We start from the raw sequence: 13,670 nt of genomic DNA on the forward strand, positions 1-13,670 counted from the left end.
AAATATACATTTGCGACAGTAATGGGATGGAAACCAGGAACTGAAAGATCCACTGCCTGAATTTCGCAATGAGCGTCCACGCGCTGAAACACCAATCGTGCCTTGTGACAGAATCTGGATGAAACCAGCAGAAGCAAACCGCCCCCCACTGATGGGCGGTCCATTCTAAAAATTCGATAATGTTCCATTTGAAATGAAAACTCTTTCGACAACCAGGTTTCTTGAAGTGCAATGACATGAGGAGAAAATCGATTTGAAAGAGTTACTAAATCAGTGAAGGCTGATTGAATGGAACGGCAGTTCCACTGCAGCACTCTCAGAGACCCTATTCTGCCGAGCGATCTGCAGCAGCAACTGCCTTTTCCAAAATGCTGTGGTGACCAGTTTTTCCTGAATTACTCTTTTTTGTTTTGGATTGAGGGGAGCTAGACGGACCAGCAACGGCCAAAGGAGACCGGCTACGTTTCTGAGCTCGAGCATCGAGCTCCATCAGCTCAACACACCCATCAGCTACATGAGTTGGAGGCGTGCGCTCTTTTTGCGGCTGCATTGAAACAAGGGAAGGCGTCTCCGCACTGAGTTCAGTAGGTACTGCAGGATCCACGGATGACTTCAACGCAGCATTGGAGGTCATTATTGAACAGGTCATTTGCGCCATCATGACTTGCGATATGCACTCTGTTACTGAATTCACTAGCCGATCCATGACCTTGGCCATTGCCTTTTCAACCGCTGTAGCAATCGCATCTGACAGGCTTGAATCCACAACCGCAGTCGTCTGCCGTGCTGCCACACTTGAGTACCCGTACATCCTTTCCTTAACAAAAGCCATAGCCTCGCGCCTTGAGCACCGGCGCTTTTCTAACACTTCCAGCACCTTAACCTCCTCAGCCCTTGCAGGACAAATAGAATATGTGGCGGAGTGACTACCGCTGCACAAGCAACACATCTCATCTTTTGAACACCTTCCTTCATGGTCATGATTACCACCACACACACTGCACCTTGAGCTCGACTTGCAGGCGTTCGCGCTGTGGCCAAACCTCCAGCAGTTGCGGCATTGAAGTGGACTTGAAGAATACGGATCGACCCTGAAAACCAGGGGCCACACCTTCAACTCAGATGGACAGGAGAGACCCGCAAAAGTGGCAATTACCGTTTCAGTTGGAAGTTTTGTTTCCTCGACGACTCCAGTGCACCGATGTACAGAAATCACCCCTGCGGAGGAGAGTTTCTCTAGCATTTCCTTAGGGCTAAGGCGTGGGTCAACCCCTCGCACCAGACCTTTAGAGCACGCCAAGTGCGGCTGTATAAATGCGCTTACCGACTGGCTTCCAAAAGCTGTGCACGTTAAAAAATCCATGATGCAGGCCTGGTCGGCCGACCTGCACACCACGCCTCCTCTGCCGTACTGCCGGACATCACAGATTTTTAAGAAGTGAGGCGTAATCGCCTGTAGCGCAGTCTGAACCGCATCCGGGTTGTTGAGTCGAATGGCGCCACCATCCGATGGAACCAAGGCCACGCGAATAGTGCCGACGCCACTCCGAAAGAAGGCGTCCAGGGGGAGTTGGTTAGGGGGGAGGCTGGCCGACCAGGGGGAGTTCCCCTGGCCAGGAAAGGACGTCGAAATGCGCCCCTAGCGGCCTGCAAGCGCCCTGCAAAAGCGAAAGACAATCAAGCAATCAGAAGCTAGTGATACGAACAGTCACCGCCCCGTGAGACCAAGCCCGCCTGTGGTATCTTAGCTTCGAGGTAGCCTGCCCATCTTGGGGATTTAAGTGGATAGAGGATTGTCTTCTTCCTCTCTCGAGCTCTCTGCTGTCTTGTGCGCCCAAGCACATCGATGTAGACGTGTTCTGTGCGGCCAATACGCAGTTTGAGAACCACGAAGCTCCTTAACCAATTGAGATGTTTTTTCCAAGAGCTGTTAAAAACATTTACTACCAGCGAATGAAGGAGAAGGCTGAAATCGCACTGCACTCGAGGTTGCAGCAGACGAATGAGAGCGTCGCCTTGTTCATCGAGGACAAGACGCGACTCTTCAGTAGGGCAGACCCGGCTATGCCCCAGGCCAAGAAGGTACACCACTCAGTGCGTGTTGCAAAGGAGCACTTGTGTGCCGGACAAGTCCGTGACCCGGCAAGAACGATGTCCAACTTTAGTAAGCAGGCAACGAGTATGGAGTGTTCTCTGCAGGAAAGGCGTTCGCACTACGGTGGCTACTGTAGCAGCAGCAGCCCAGTGCACGCCTACGTCAGGGAGCTCCCGCCTGGGAGCTTTGATAGCTTGTGAGAAGCCTTGTGCGTGAGGAACTGGGAAAACTTCGTTTCGAAGCTCTACCAGCCCGCGCCGCTGCCGTAACGGACGTGGTCCGTGATGAAATCCGGCAAGTCGTGTAACCACTACTTGCTCCACAGCTAGCGCCCTACGCGATGACCTACACCGACGCACTGCCAAGTTTTGGGCCAGTGATGCGAGCCTTTTCCCCATCGCTCCGGTGCCTTCTGTGCGCCGCCCAATCTCAGCTGTACCCGCCGCGCAGCAGGAGTCCAGGCCCACCATGAGCAAAACGCACGTGTGGTGTGAGCCTAAAAAACAGCCGCTCTGCTACCACTGCGGAAAGCCCGGCTACATCCACCGGCCACTGCTCGTACCGCAGAATGGGTTTAAGGGGTTTGGCACCTGACGCACCTCGACCGAGCTACGGTGAACGGCCGCGGGATATCGAGCCGTATCTGGCCGATAACGTGCAGCCCTCGACCTCGCAGCAACTCCAGTCCCGATCGCCATCCCCAAGGCGGTTTTCTTCACCCAGCCGCCCGTCGTCCTCTGGCCATTTTACAGGAACGTCTCCACAGCAAGAAAAGTGACGGAGTCCTCCAGGGGTGGGGCCGCCGCTACTACACCTAGTCAAGACCCGGAAATTCACCGCGACAGTACGGCAGACGACGGCCTCCACGAAGCGCTACGACCGACTGGTTATCGCTGAAATTCTGGTAGCTGCCGACAACCACGACGTTACCACACCCGTAGATACCAGCACTGGTTTTTCTGTAATCAACAGTCGCTTAGTGTCACGGATCTCCCCGGAGAACACTCGGACCGAAAGAATAGACTAGGCGACAGGTGTACCAACACAAACGCACATTTAATACACCCCACGTGACACACGCAATAGAACACAAAACTAACAAAACACACAAAATACGAAGACTATAATGCACACGACCCGGGCACACTGCTACCAGCGTCTACTACTGGCGTTCTACTATTCTTGGTCGGCGTTCGTGCTCATGGTTGGTTCGGTGCGGCTGCGTCGTTGTATGGATCCAGTATCCGGCGTCGAGGCGGCGTTCGGCGAGCTTGGGCTGGCGTTGCTGGCGGCGTTTGACGCGCTTGGGCTGGCGTCGCTGGCTGCGTCGTACAAGCTACAGGTCCAAGCGCCCGTGGAGGTGATGCCGGTGTTGTTTGCGTTGGGGGCACCACCCGGATGGGTGGCAACAGCGCTGGAGACACCCCTGGCCGTAGCAGGTGGCAGCGTCCTCGGTTGACTCCCCGGAACGGGCTCAGGCACGGCAGGAAGTCCACGATGCGATGCCGTAGAACGCGAGCTCACCGGAGCAGTAGCCGGCGTCGCTCTCTTCCAGCCAAAGTGTCCCTGACCCGCCGGAGCCTCCGCTTCTCTGCTCTTCCCCCTATGCCTCGCTCTCACTCGCCCTTTTATAGCCTCTGTGTTAGTCCACGTTAGCCTTGTCGCCGACGTCTTCTCTTCTCGACCCCAGAAGAACCCCAGGTGGTCGAAATTTCCGAAGCCCTTCACTACGGCGTCTTTCATAGCCTGAGTCGCTTTGGGACGTTAAACCCCCATAAACCATAAACTTCCCACGAGTTGCATTGTATTATAAATCACTGTTTATGTGCTCTGTATCGTTTCTTTGCTGTATGAGCTTTGTTTTGTTTGTGAATCTTTGGCTCCGACCCAATCTCTGGCTTGCGACCGGCGAAAACTGGGCATGAAACGACCATCCCGCTTTTCACTGTGTAGCTGGTGTCTCTTTGAGCTTGCCACGCTGAGTAGATCGCGTGTCCTTTGAGACCGCGCTAACACGCTCTAAGGGTGCCTAGGAGTGCACGCAAAAGTTCGCGAAAAGGTGACAGCTACCGTGTTCCACCTCACAATGAAAATCAGTACGCGTGTTTCATATTCAAAAAGGGTCCATAGAGTTCACCCTCATTGCGGCTCATGTCTTCCCTTTCTCCCAATTGGACTGGGAGAGGATGAATGCCATTATGGAAGCAACCCGGGCTCGTTAGATTATTAGCGGCGATTTGAACGGCCTCCACCAATTGTGGGGAATTGATATAATCAACGCCAGAGCATGGAATGTGGCCTTATTTTCTTCCGGTAATTAAATTTACGTAATGAATGACGGCAGCCCGAAGTACCTGCAATGCAGTTCATAATGCAGCTGCCTCGAGCTGACGCTACTTTCGCTGTCTCTGCGCTGGCGTGTCCAGTGGTTTTGTGATTTGGAGACTCTCGGGAATGACCACATACCCTCCCGCCTCAAGATTCCAGGTCTTGGGGCGTCCGGACCAACTTAACACGCGCACATTGATTGGACGGCATTTAAAACACATATGGAAGTGGCATCCAAAGGAGCCCTAACTTCCAATTTGGAAGACATTACAGCAACAGCACTGGAGGCTGCTACAGGCTACCTGACGTCGACAAGAATGCGCATTGAATTTGATATGGAATTAGACCACGCAGGTGCTATTTGGAGGCGTGCAGAAAGTTTCTACAGATGGACCAAATGCTTAAGAGACCTCAGAGAGGCGCGTTGTTTACAGAGTAAAATCAAGCCATGAATGGACACGCTGGCGGACCAGCGCTGGAAACCCTTCTTTCCATCTGTGTATCCTCGAATGCCCATGTCCCTGATTTGGCAGGTGGTGCGGCGCCTTCGAACGCTTCCACAGCAAAGACAGCATTTCTATGCGTTACCTTTGCATCAAAGCTGTCACCAGGTTGAAGTTGTAACTGACTTCTGCAATACGATTGCGAGTGCAGTGGCTATGTCGGGTTCTCAGCGTGTTCATCCCGCATCACAGGATTCAGCGATGTATGTTATCTTTGCTCGTGAGGAACGGAATGATTCCCTAGTGGAAAGTAATCTTTCGTCTTCATCTGGGCCGGGAGGCACGACATATGTTTCGCTCTGCCACCTTGGACACGGCGCGCATGGAAAGCTGCTTAGCCTTTACAACTTCGCATGGCAAGACAGTGTTGGTCCTCCCCAGAGGAAATCCAGTCGCATGGTACAGCTATAAAAACAGGGATATCCCAGATTGACCTGTCGTTATACAGGACAATATCTTTGCCCATTTGTGTGAAAAAAATCATGGAAAGAATGATTCTGACACGCTTTGAGTGGTACCTTGAGCACTATAAAGTGTTTTCTTACGCCATGGCGAGTTTCTGGTTGGATGGTTCCTCTGTGGAGAACCTATTGATCTTGTGCCTACAGTACAGCAACAGAAACGCCCGAAGCGCGTGTGGGCGGCACATTTTCTTGATGTCAAAGGTGTTTGCGATGACGTGACACATCAGGCTATCCTTGATGCACTAGAGGCTGTCGGAATCGGTGGACGGATGTTTAGGTGGATACAGAGCTATCTGACTTAAAGAAAATTTTTTTATCATGTGTGATAATGGCTCCACACCTGCACATTACACCTACCGGGTCATTCCCCCGCTCGGAGTTCTCAGCCCAACTTTGTTTAATATGGCTCTTATAGTACTCTCAGAAAACCTACCAAATACCATCCAGATCTCTGTGTATGCCAAAGACATCTGCAACTAGCCGTCCTCTGTGACAGGTCTCCAGGTGCGAGCAATACAACAGCGGGTAGCAACCGTATAACTTACTCTTATCTGCGAGAGCAAGGTTTGAGCGTTTCAGCCGAGAAGTGTTCTATAGTGGCATTACACGCAAATGTACGACTCAATATTCGCTACTTATCGAGGGCTATATTATTGCTTACCATGCTTCTCGTCGTTTTTTAGGCATTATAAGAGACCGGAATATATTATGGAGCACGCATTGCAGCTTCTTAATGAAAAAGCTAATCTCTATCGCACGCCTGCTTATATTTCTCGGTGGAATATGACGGAGTTCGTCGTTTCAGTCAACGCTGCAGCTGTACAGAGCACTCTTCTGGGATTTTTGCGGTACAGTACACCCGTGCTTTCTAACACATGCAAAACAAATTTACGTGCTCCCCATACTCTACAAGGTCAGGCACATCGGACATGCCTGGGTCTCCCTCGCAGCGCATCAACAGTTGCTACCATCGCTATCGGCCAGGGCTACCCACTTTTGACGTGCATAGCCTATGACAGCCTGCGGATCCACATACGTCGTCTAACAAGGATTTCCCAGCATCAGCTTGTGTCAGTGGCGGTACAAAGACCACACGCAGCGTTTTAAAAGGTTACAGCAGCACACCAGTCGTACATCCAATCACAGTTCACACCGGCGTCAGGGCCCTCCTCTGCGCTGTGGTGTCTGCTGGAGCCATGTGTTCCGGGCATAACAAAAAAATCGATTGAAGCCGGCCAATAAACAGTTAACACTCTAACTACTCCATGCCGAATATAGTGCCCGCTCTCATGTGCCTACAGATAGTTTGGTCTTACCTACAGGTTCAACTTGCCTTGTGGCCATTCCTGCGCGAAAGGCCAGTACTAAACAGCTAACTTCGAATTGATCAACATACACCGGTAGGAAGCGGGCCGCGTTCTGCGGTTCAAAAACAGCCCTGCAATGTCTTAATTCGGCTTTACGGCATGGTGATCACGAGCAACTCGTAGCTGAAATATGACATTTTCAACAGCAGGCACAGGAACAGGGTCATGACATCGTCTTTCTGTGGATATCTGGACAGTGTGGCATCGTCTCAAACGACGCAGCAGACACTGCAGCTTGATCAGCTCATGGCAGTACCAGCATTGACCAGATACCATTGACAAGAGCCGACGCAAGACATCTGCGAATGTTTGGCCGAAATGAGATTTTAGCGCCATGGTGTTCTCCTGGAAGCTCCGCATGCCGTCTACACCGCCTCGATCCCTTTCTTAACTCAAGGCTCAGTCCTGCCTCTCCCGCTGCGATGATCGGCTGTTTTGTTGCCTGTGGGTGGAAGTGCCGTTTACAAATGGCAGACTCTCCTGCATGAGAGAACTACGTGTGCGACGAAACAACAGAGCACCTGCTTTGTGACTGCACTCGGTTTCAGCGTGAGTGTGGCCTCCTGGCTGCAATACTCCACCACTTAGACCCTGCGCCCCTTACTAAAGCGAACATTCTGAGTCCTTGGACTAAACCTTCCTGACAGAGGACAGCTGTGAAGGCACTTTTCTCGTTCTTGAATGAATCAGGACTAAGGGCAAGGTTGTGAACTATCAGTGTGTGCCCTGTGTATCCTGTAATAATGGCCAACAGACAGGCGCAAAAGTTAACTCTCTTTCCTCTCTCCCCTTTCTATCTGTCACACCGTTCCCCTCCATACGTGTAGAGTAGCATGCTGGGTGCTGCCTAGTTAACCTCCCTGCCTTTGTGTTCGTCTTTATCTCTAGCCGCACGAATCTAGTTCTTACACACTCTACCTCTGTTCGAAATGTCTCCTACATCATTACAAGACACCGAGGTCGTGTACCGACGAAACAGAAACATTCGCGACATTTTAACTTAATCCAAAATTAGCATTCTTTTAAGCGCGGGCTGCCCACCCTGCAACAATCCTTGCCCAGGTCAGCGCCCGGACGACCCCATCAACCACCGCCTTCAGTACAGCCTCCTACTTTCCCATCAAATAAAACTAAACTTCAGTTATCACAGCTTGAATTAGGTATGCCGTGCTGAGGCAGGCATACATGTAACTTTCAATATATCGGCCAGATAGAAAGGCGCGTCTAAATACGGCTCAATAATAATCTTGCGGACGCTGAGTCTTTTCCCAATCTCCTCTGCTCGAATAACGTTAACATTGCTGGTCAAGAGTTCAGTAACCTGAAAATAACCGTCCTTGAGTCAAACTTCGCACGCAAAATGAGAGAAAAGTGCGAGAGTCCTATCTCATCTATGAATTTAAAAAACCTTTCTAGGAACTTAACGAGAACCCTGGTAAACTCAGATTTCTATTAAACGAATAAAAATCATTACTAAATTAATAATTTAGTAATTAATACCTGCTTTTGCGGGTTCTTAGTCATAACTCATGAGCCACAACAGTGGAGAAAAAAACAGCTTTGTTTTCAATTTTTTTTATTATATTCTTTTTAAGTTATTTTCGCAGTCTTAATTACGTAATTACTCTTTACAATTTCGTTCCCATTCCCTCTTTTGTACATTGATTACTTTTATGTTCATTATTTACACCTGTTCTGCCACACTGCGGTGAGTCATTGGGTTCTGTTGACGTAATGCCCCAAGGCAGGTATATTCTGCAAGTTGCAGCCTGAAACATTGGCTCAGTTCTTTCCTCCACCCCTAATCACCCCTTGCGCAGATTTACACCTCCCCACTAAGGTGGCAGTCTGGTCATGTTGGTGACTCATGATGAAAATGTACAGCGCAAAAAAAGACGAAGACAGGAAGAAGGCACATGGAACACATGAGCCCTCAAAGTACGTTTTCATCACTACACATGCCCGTAGTAAAAATGTCAAGCCCATCATTTTTAGGTAAAGCTAGGGGAGACTCCGCTGGCATAATCGTCAGGGCATTGCTTTACACCAGGCTGGAAGTCTGATATCCCCCTTCCTATGTGGTATAGCTCTTCCCGGAAAATTAGACCGGCTTCCATATTCCTGGATCCGAATGCCTATCTGTCTGACGCGAGCCCGTCCTTAAATCAAAGCAAGTACTTCTCATATCAAGACGACATGTTTTGAACAACGCACCGCGCACTGCGGACGATGAATATGTTGGAAACTCCACTGGAATGGAATGTGTGTTTGCGTGTGTGTGTTCTGGCATATTGTGCTGTGTGCTGTGCGTGTTTCCGCTGCGGCGTTTTGTGTTATGCCCGAAGTACGGCAACAGGAATCTCTTTTGCGCATTCAGTCATATTGCAGCAAGCGTGTAGGTGCCACTTTTGTGAAGCTTTGTTTAGGGGTTCAACTCGGGCGCATTGGGGCAGCCTTTTTCCCACCCCTATAAATACTCCTCTGGAATAATCATGTAGCACTGTGAAGAAGACTGTGGAGAAATGTCAGTAAACACTTATGTTCTCAAGCATGTGTCAGTCTACTTTTTTAAGTATATAACTTCTGGTTCATAGTGCCTTCCTCGCAAGAGGCATATTGGTATAAACATACACACATAGACATGAGGTGATTCAATGACGCCTTCCACAAACTTATATACATAGGCTTTTGAAATATGATGACGGCTCGGGCGGAGAAATAGTAGCAGCGTCGGCACATATTAGAGAATAAGCGAATAAGGCTGTCAGTAAGCCAGTATAAAATTTGTGATAATTGAGCTTTTAACCATCAAGATTACACGACTGACTGCAATTGCAGATTTCTAGCCCGTCAATAGTAACAACCATATCACTGTTTAAAACTACGAAATCTCGACTACCCTGGGCGCTCTAACCCAACAAATTTTGGCTAAATGGTGCGAAAATGCATGCGCTTTCCAAAAGCATGAAGGCAAAGCTACCTCTCCACGGAGAGGTGCGCTGCAGAGCCCGTAAATCGTCGAAATAGCCATATCCAGGCAGTGGCGGTAGCATTCCGATAGAGGCGAAATTAGAAACACGTGTTCTGTGCGATGTCAGACCGCATTAAAGAACCTCAGAAGGTAGCAATTTTTCTGAGTCTTGCACTGCAGAGTCCCTAGTAGGCTGAGTAGCTTTAGGATATTAAACCCGACAATCTAAACTAGAAGCACTTGGACACAGCACGTCCTAGCTCCTTCCAACCTTCCATTTGCGACCGCCGTCAGACCATTTATTACGGTTCACCACCATGCCTTTGCCTCGTATCATGGACCGGCGCAGGGATTCGGGACGCCAAGAAGCAAGGACATGTCACCTCAAGGCAAACCCATGAGACCTACTACAGAGATGCAACTTTCGCCGAATTCTACACTACCACTTCGTCTGTAGGCCACCGCCATCAGAAAATCCGTCAGCAGACCAGTGTCCCTGACCTGTCTTCATCTGAAACAAAAGCAATCCCAAAAGCAAGCCTTGACGCTCACCAAACTAACACCATCGCAGTCAGCACGGATAGCTAACATGGCCGTCCATAACTTCGCCACCAGTATTTTCTCGGGACATCGCCTCGCACTCTTAAACACCTGCCTTCACGAGCACCAATACTTTCACGTCCTTCTGGTATCGGTCCTAGGTCATCATTGATTAGAAGGAAACAAAAGAAACAAACATATGCATGTGCATATAAGCATAAGCGCATATGTGCTCCGAGCTTGAACACAAATTCAAGCTCTCTGGTCACCCTCTCATCTCTCATATCGGCCACGTAATGGGCGTTACGGGCTCGAATTCTCTACGAGAATCTCAGGACGGCGATCCGGATGAGGTTAAGAAAAAAAATGATTTCTCTCTCTTCTCTTATTTATACATCTTTTCCCTCATTCCATGGAAGTAGGTGCTAGACATGAAAGCTGGCACAGAAGTTAACCTTATTTGGGTAAGCTAAACCCGCATAGAAAGAATTCAGTGTCGGTGATAACAGGAGTGCTTTTTTCGGTCCATGCATGAGGAGTGCCTGTGACTTTGAGCTGTTTAGCTTAAAGGTGACGACGGACTTTCGAGACAGGGGGCATAAACTAAACATCCTGTTCTCATTGCATCTTTGATTGCGTAGGAATATCACATAGGAACGTACCGAAAACTGGAAGCATTGGCGCATTGTAGCAACTGGAATTATTAGTGAGCATATAGCCGGGCCTTTTGTTCCTAAGGCTCTCATTATCACTGGCAGCAGAACACTAAGGCGAATACACTAGGCGGTCGTTACATTTGGTTCTTTTGGGATCCTACTTTTAATACTACTTTTAAAGTTGATATTTGACTCCGAACTCTCATGCTAACGATTGAATGCGGCTGCGAACCATTCGTAGAAGAGATGAAACGGCGCGATTCCGCACTCCCCGGTGCTCTGTGAACCCGTTCCAGCGCTGCTGCGCTATGGAATTTTTTATCACGATTGCCAATGCACCAAAAATAAATTGCCATCATAGCTCTCAGGACCACATTTTAAATCATTTTTGCAGGCGCTGCAGAAAAAAGATTAATACCGTGAGGAAACAAAACTATTTTCAGAAGTGAGTACACTAGCGAAATGTTACCATCATTACGTTCAGTGAAGTTTCCTGTACAAAGTAAGCATGAGCTTACGTTTTCCAATCAAGAACAGCGAAGATGGTGCTTTAGATTGAAGATATTGTTATCTACAAAAGCTACATGTTGGAGGGCACTGTTGGATGACAGCAAAAGCACGGACGTTTACTAAAAACGACATGTTGTAATTCGTTCCTACTTCATTAGAGACTATGCCACGGAACATGTATCAGAAATCAAATATCTAGGATTACATTCATCTTTCGACCTTACTTGGAATATTCACATTGAGAACAATACTAACAATGTCACTGAAACTTCCGGATTCCTGAAGCGCACCCTGTATCAAACCAATCAACCCTTAGCGAAAACTAATACGTTTAGAATATACTTCGTGATATTTTAAATGTATTTTAAACATATTTTGTATTCATGAATGCACTAAAATATGCCGGAAATATGTTCCTGGAATTTTATGCTTGGTATTCGAAATATATTCATATAATTTGACAAAATACTTAACTTAAAGCATGCTTCGAGCACATTTCAAATATGTGAAAAAATATGAATGCGGTTTTAGCATCTTGTCAATATATTAAGGTGTACCTTCGTAGATATGAAATTAATGCATTGGAAGTATACCTCACTTAAAGCATGTTTCAAGCACATTTCAAATACGTGAAAAAATATGAATGCGGTTTTAGCATCTTGTCAATATATTAAAAGTGTATTTCCGTAAATATGAAATTAATGCATTCCAAGTACACGCCAATTAAAGCATGCTTCGATCACGTTTAAAATACGTAAAAAAATACGAATGTGGTTTTAGCATCTTGTCAGTATATTAAAATTGTACTTTCGTAAATATGAAATTAATGCGTTCGAAGTACACGTCACTTAAAGCATGTTTCGAGCACGTTTGAAACACGTGCAAAAATATGTGTGCGGTTGTAGCATCTTGTCAATGTATTAAAGGTGTTCTTTCCTAAATAAGAAATTAATTCGTCTGAAGTTACTTCAATTTTAACAAACGGGCAGTACTTTTAAACATATTTGATGCACACTTTATATGCCGTAGAACAATCTAGTGCTCCTAATTGCGCTTCGGGAAATGGCCTTTGCATGTTGGCAATGTATTGAAAGTGTACTTTCGCAAATACGGCATTAAAGCCTCCAAAGTTCTCTACATTTCTAACGAACGAGCTGTCCGCGTAAACGCATTTGCAGCATACTTCAAGCCGCCGTTGAACAGTTAGTGTTCGAAATCGCGTTTCGGGAAATGACATGTTGGCAATGCAATTAAATTCTACTTTCCTAAATGCGAATTCAATTCGTGCGTGGCATACTTTAACTCTAACAAATCGGTAGTCCGCGTCAGCATAATTGCAGCACACTTCAAGCTGCCGTGGAACGACCTAGTGCTCGATATCACGCTTCTGGGAGCAGTGAAAACTCTCCCTTTTCGTCCAATCGCTTATGTTAACTTCTAGCAGAAAGTCAATCGCCACTTATTTAAATTAAGCGTGGACAGCGTGATAGCATTGTACCAGAGAGGCACCATGCGCGCCTCCGGGCCCGAACATGCCAGCGAAAAAGACTCCGAATGGCAGGGCCGACCGGCTCCCATAGACACTCATGTATTTGTTGGTTCACAGTTCGACTCCTAACCGATGCCTGATGCAAGTTACGACTAACAGTTCGGTTCTAGGTAGTCTGCGGTTTCAAACGTGGCCACTCCGACGCTTGTGCGACAATTTGAGGGTCCACAGTCTTTGCGCGAAAAGCGCCTCACCGGGCAAGATAATGTGTCTCCTGACTTGGGGAATATATATGCTAAGCCAAGCACTAGGCTTGTCGTAGGAGTTCGTGTTTACTGACTTCGCTTTCCGTCGGCATTTCCTGCGTTGCGAAATCTTTCCCGTTCAGGTCCCGTCTCGTGCCCTTGCATTGGCATAGACTTCTTGATGACAACGTTTTTTTCCGGGATTGTCTGTCTCCTGATTCTTACAACCAGTTCAGTCATTACTTCTGCTCTTGACAACATTGATCAGTATTATCCGGTGAATACGACTAGCCATCCTTTTGTAAGCCGAGGTGATTGTATTTTAATGTATTCATTGTATACTTTCAGTGTATTTTTACTGTAGTTTAATGTATTTATTTTATATTTTAGGATACTTTAATGTATTTTTGTATATTTTTGCATATTTTTAATATATAAATTGTATATATTTAGTATATTTTAATGTATTTATTGTGTATATGTAGTATCTTTTAATGTATTT

General features: G+C 47.5%; 1 protein-coding gene across 4 annotated transcripts in view; it reads right to left on the minus strand.

The window, feature by feature from the left end:
* The window catches only part of LOC144130229 (uncharacterized), a 75,110-nt gene that overhangs the window by 42,000 nt on the left and 19,440 nt on the right, over window positions 1–13,670 (minus strand). Inside the window, exon 2 of one of the 4 annotated variants that reach the window (XM_077664204.1) lies at window positions 10,172–10,239. The exons of the other annotated variants lie outside the window; for them this stretch is intronic. Coding sequence (XP_077520330.1) covers window positions 10,172–10,196 — 25 coding nt within the window. The 5' untranslated portion in view covers window positions 10,197–10,239. The remainder of the gene's footprint in view (window positions 1–10,171; window positions 10,240–13,670) is intronic. 4 annotated transcript variants of the gene reach the window in all.

The sequence above is a fragment of the Amblyomma americanum genome, chromosome 4 (assembly GCF_052857255.1).
Source record: "Amblyomma americanum isolate KBUSLIRL-KWMA chromosome 4, ASM5285725v1, whole genome shotgun sequence".
Classification (NCBI taxonomy): domain Eukaryota; kingdom Metazoa; phylum Arthropoda; class Arachnida; order Ixodida; family Ixodidae; genus Amblyomma; species Amblyomma americanum.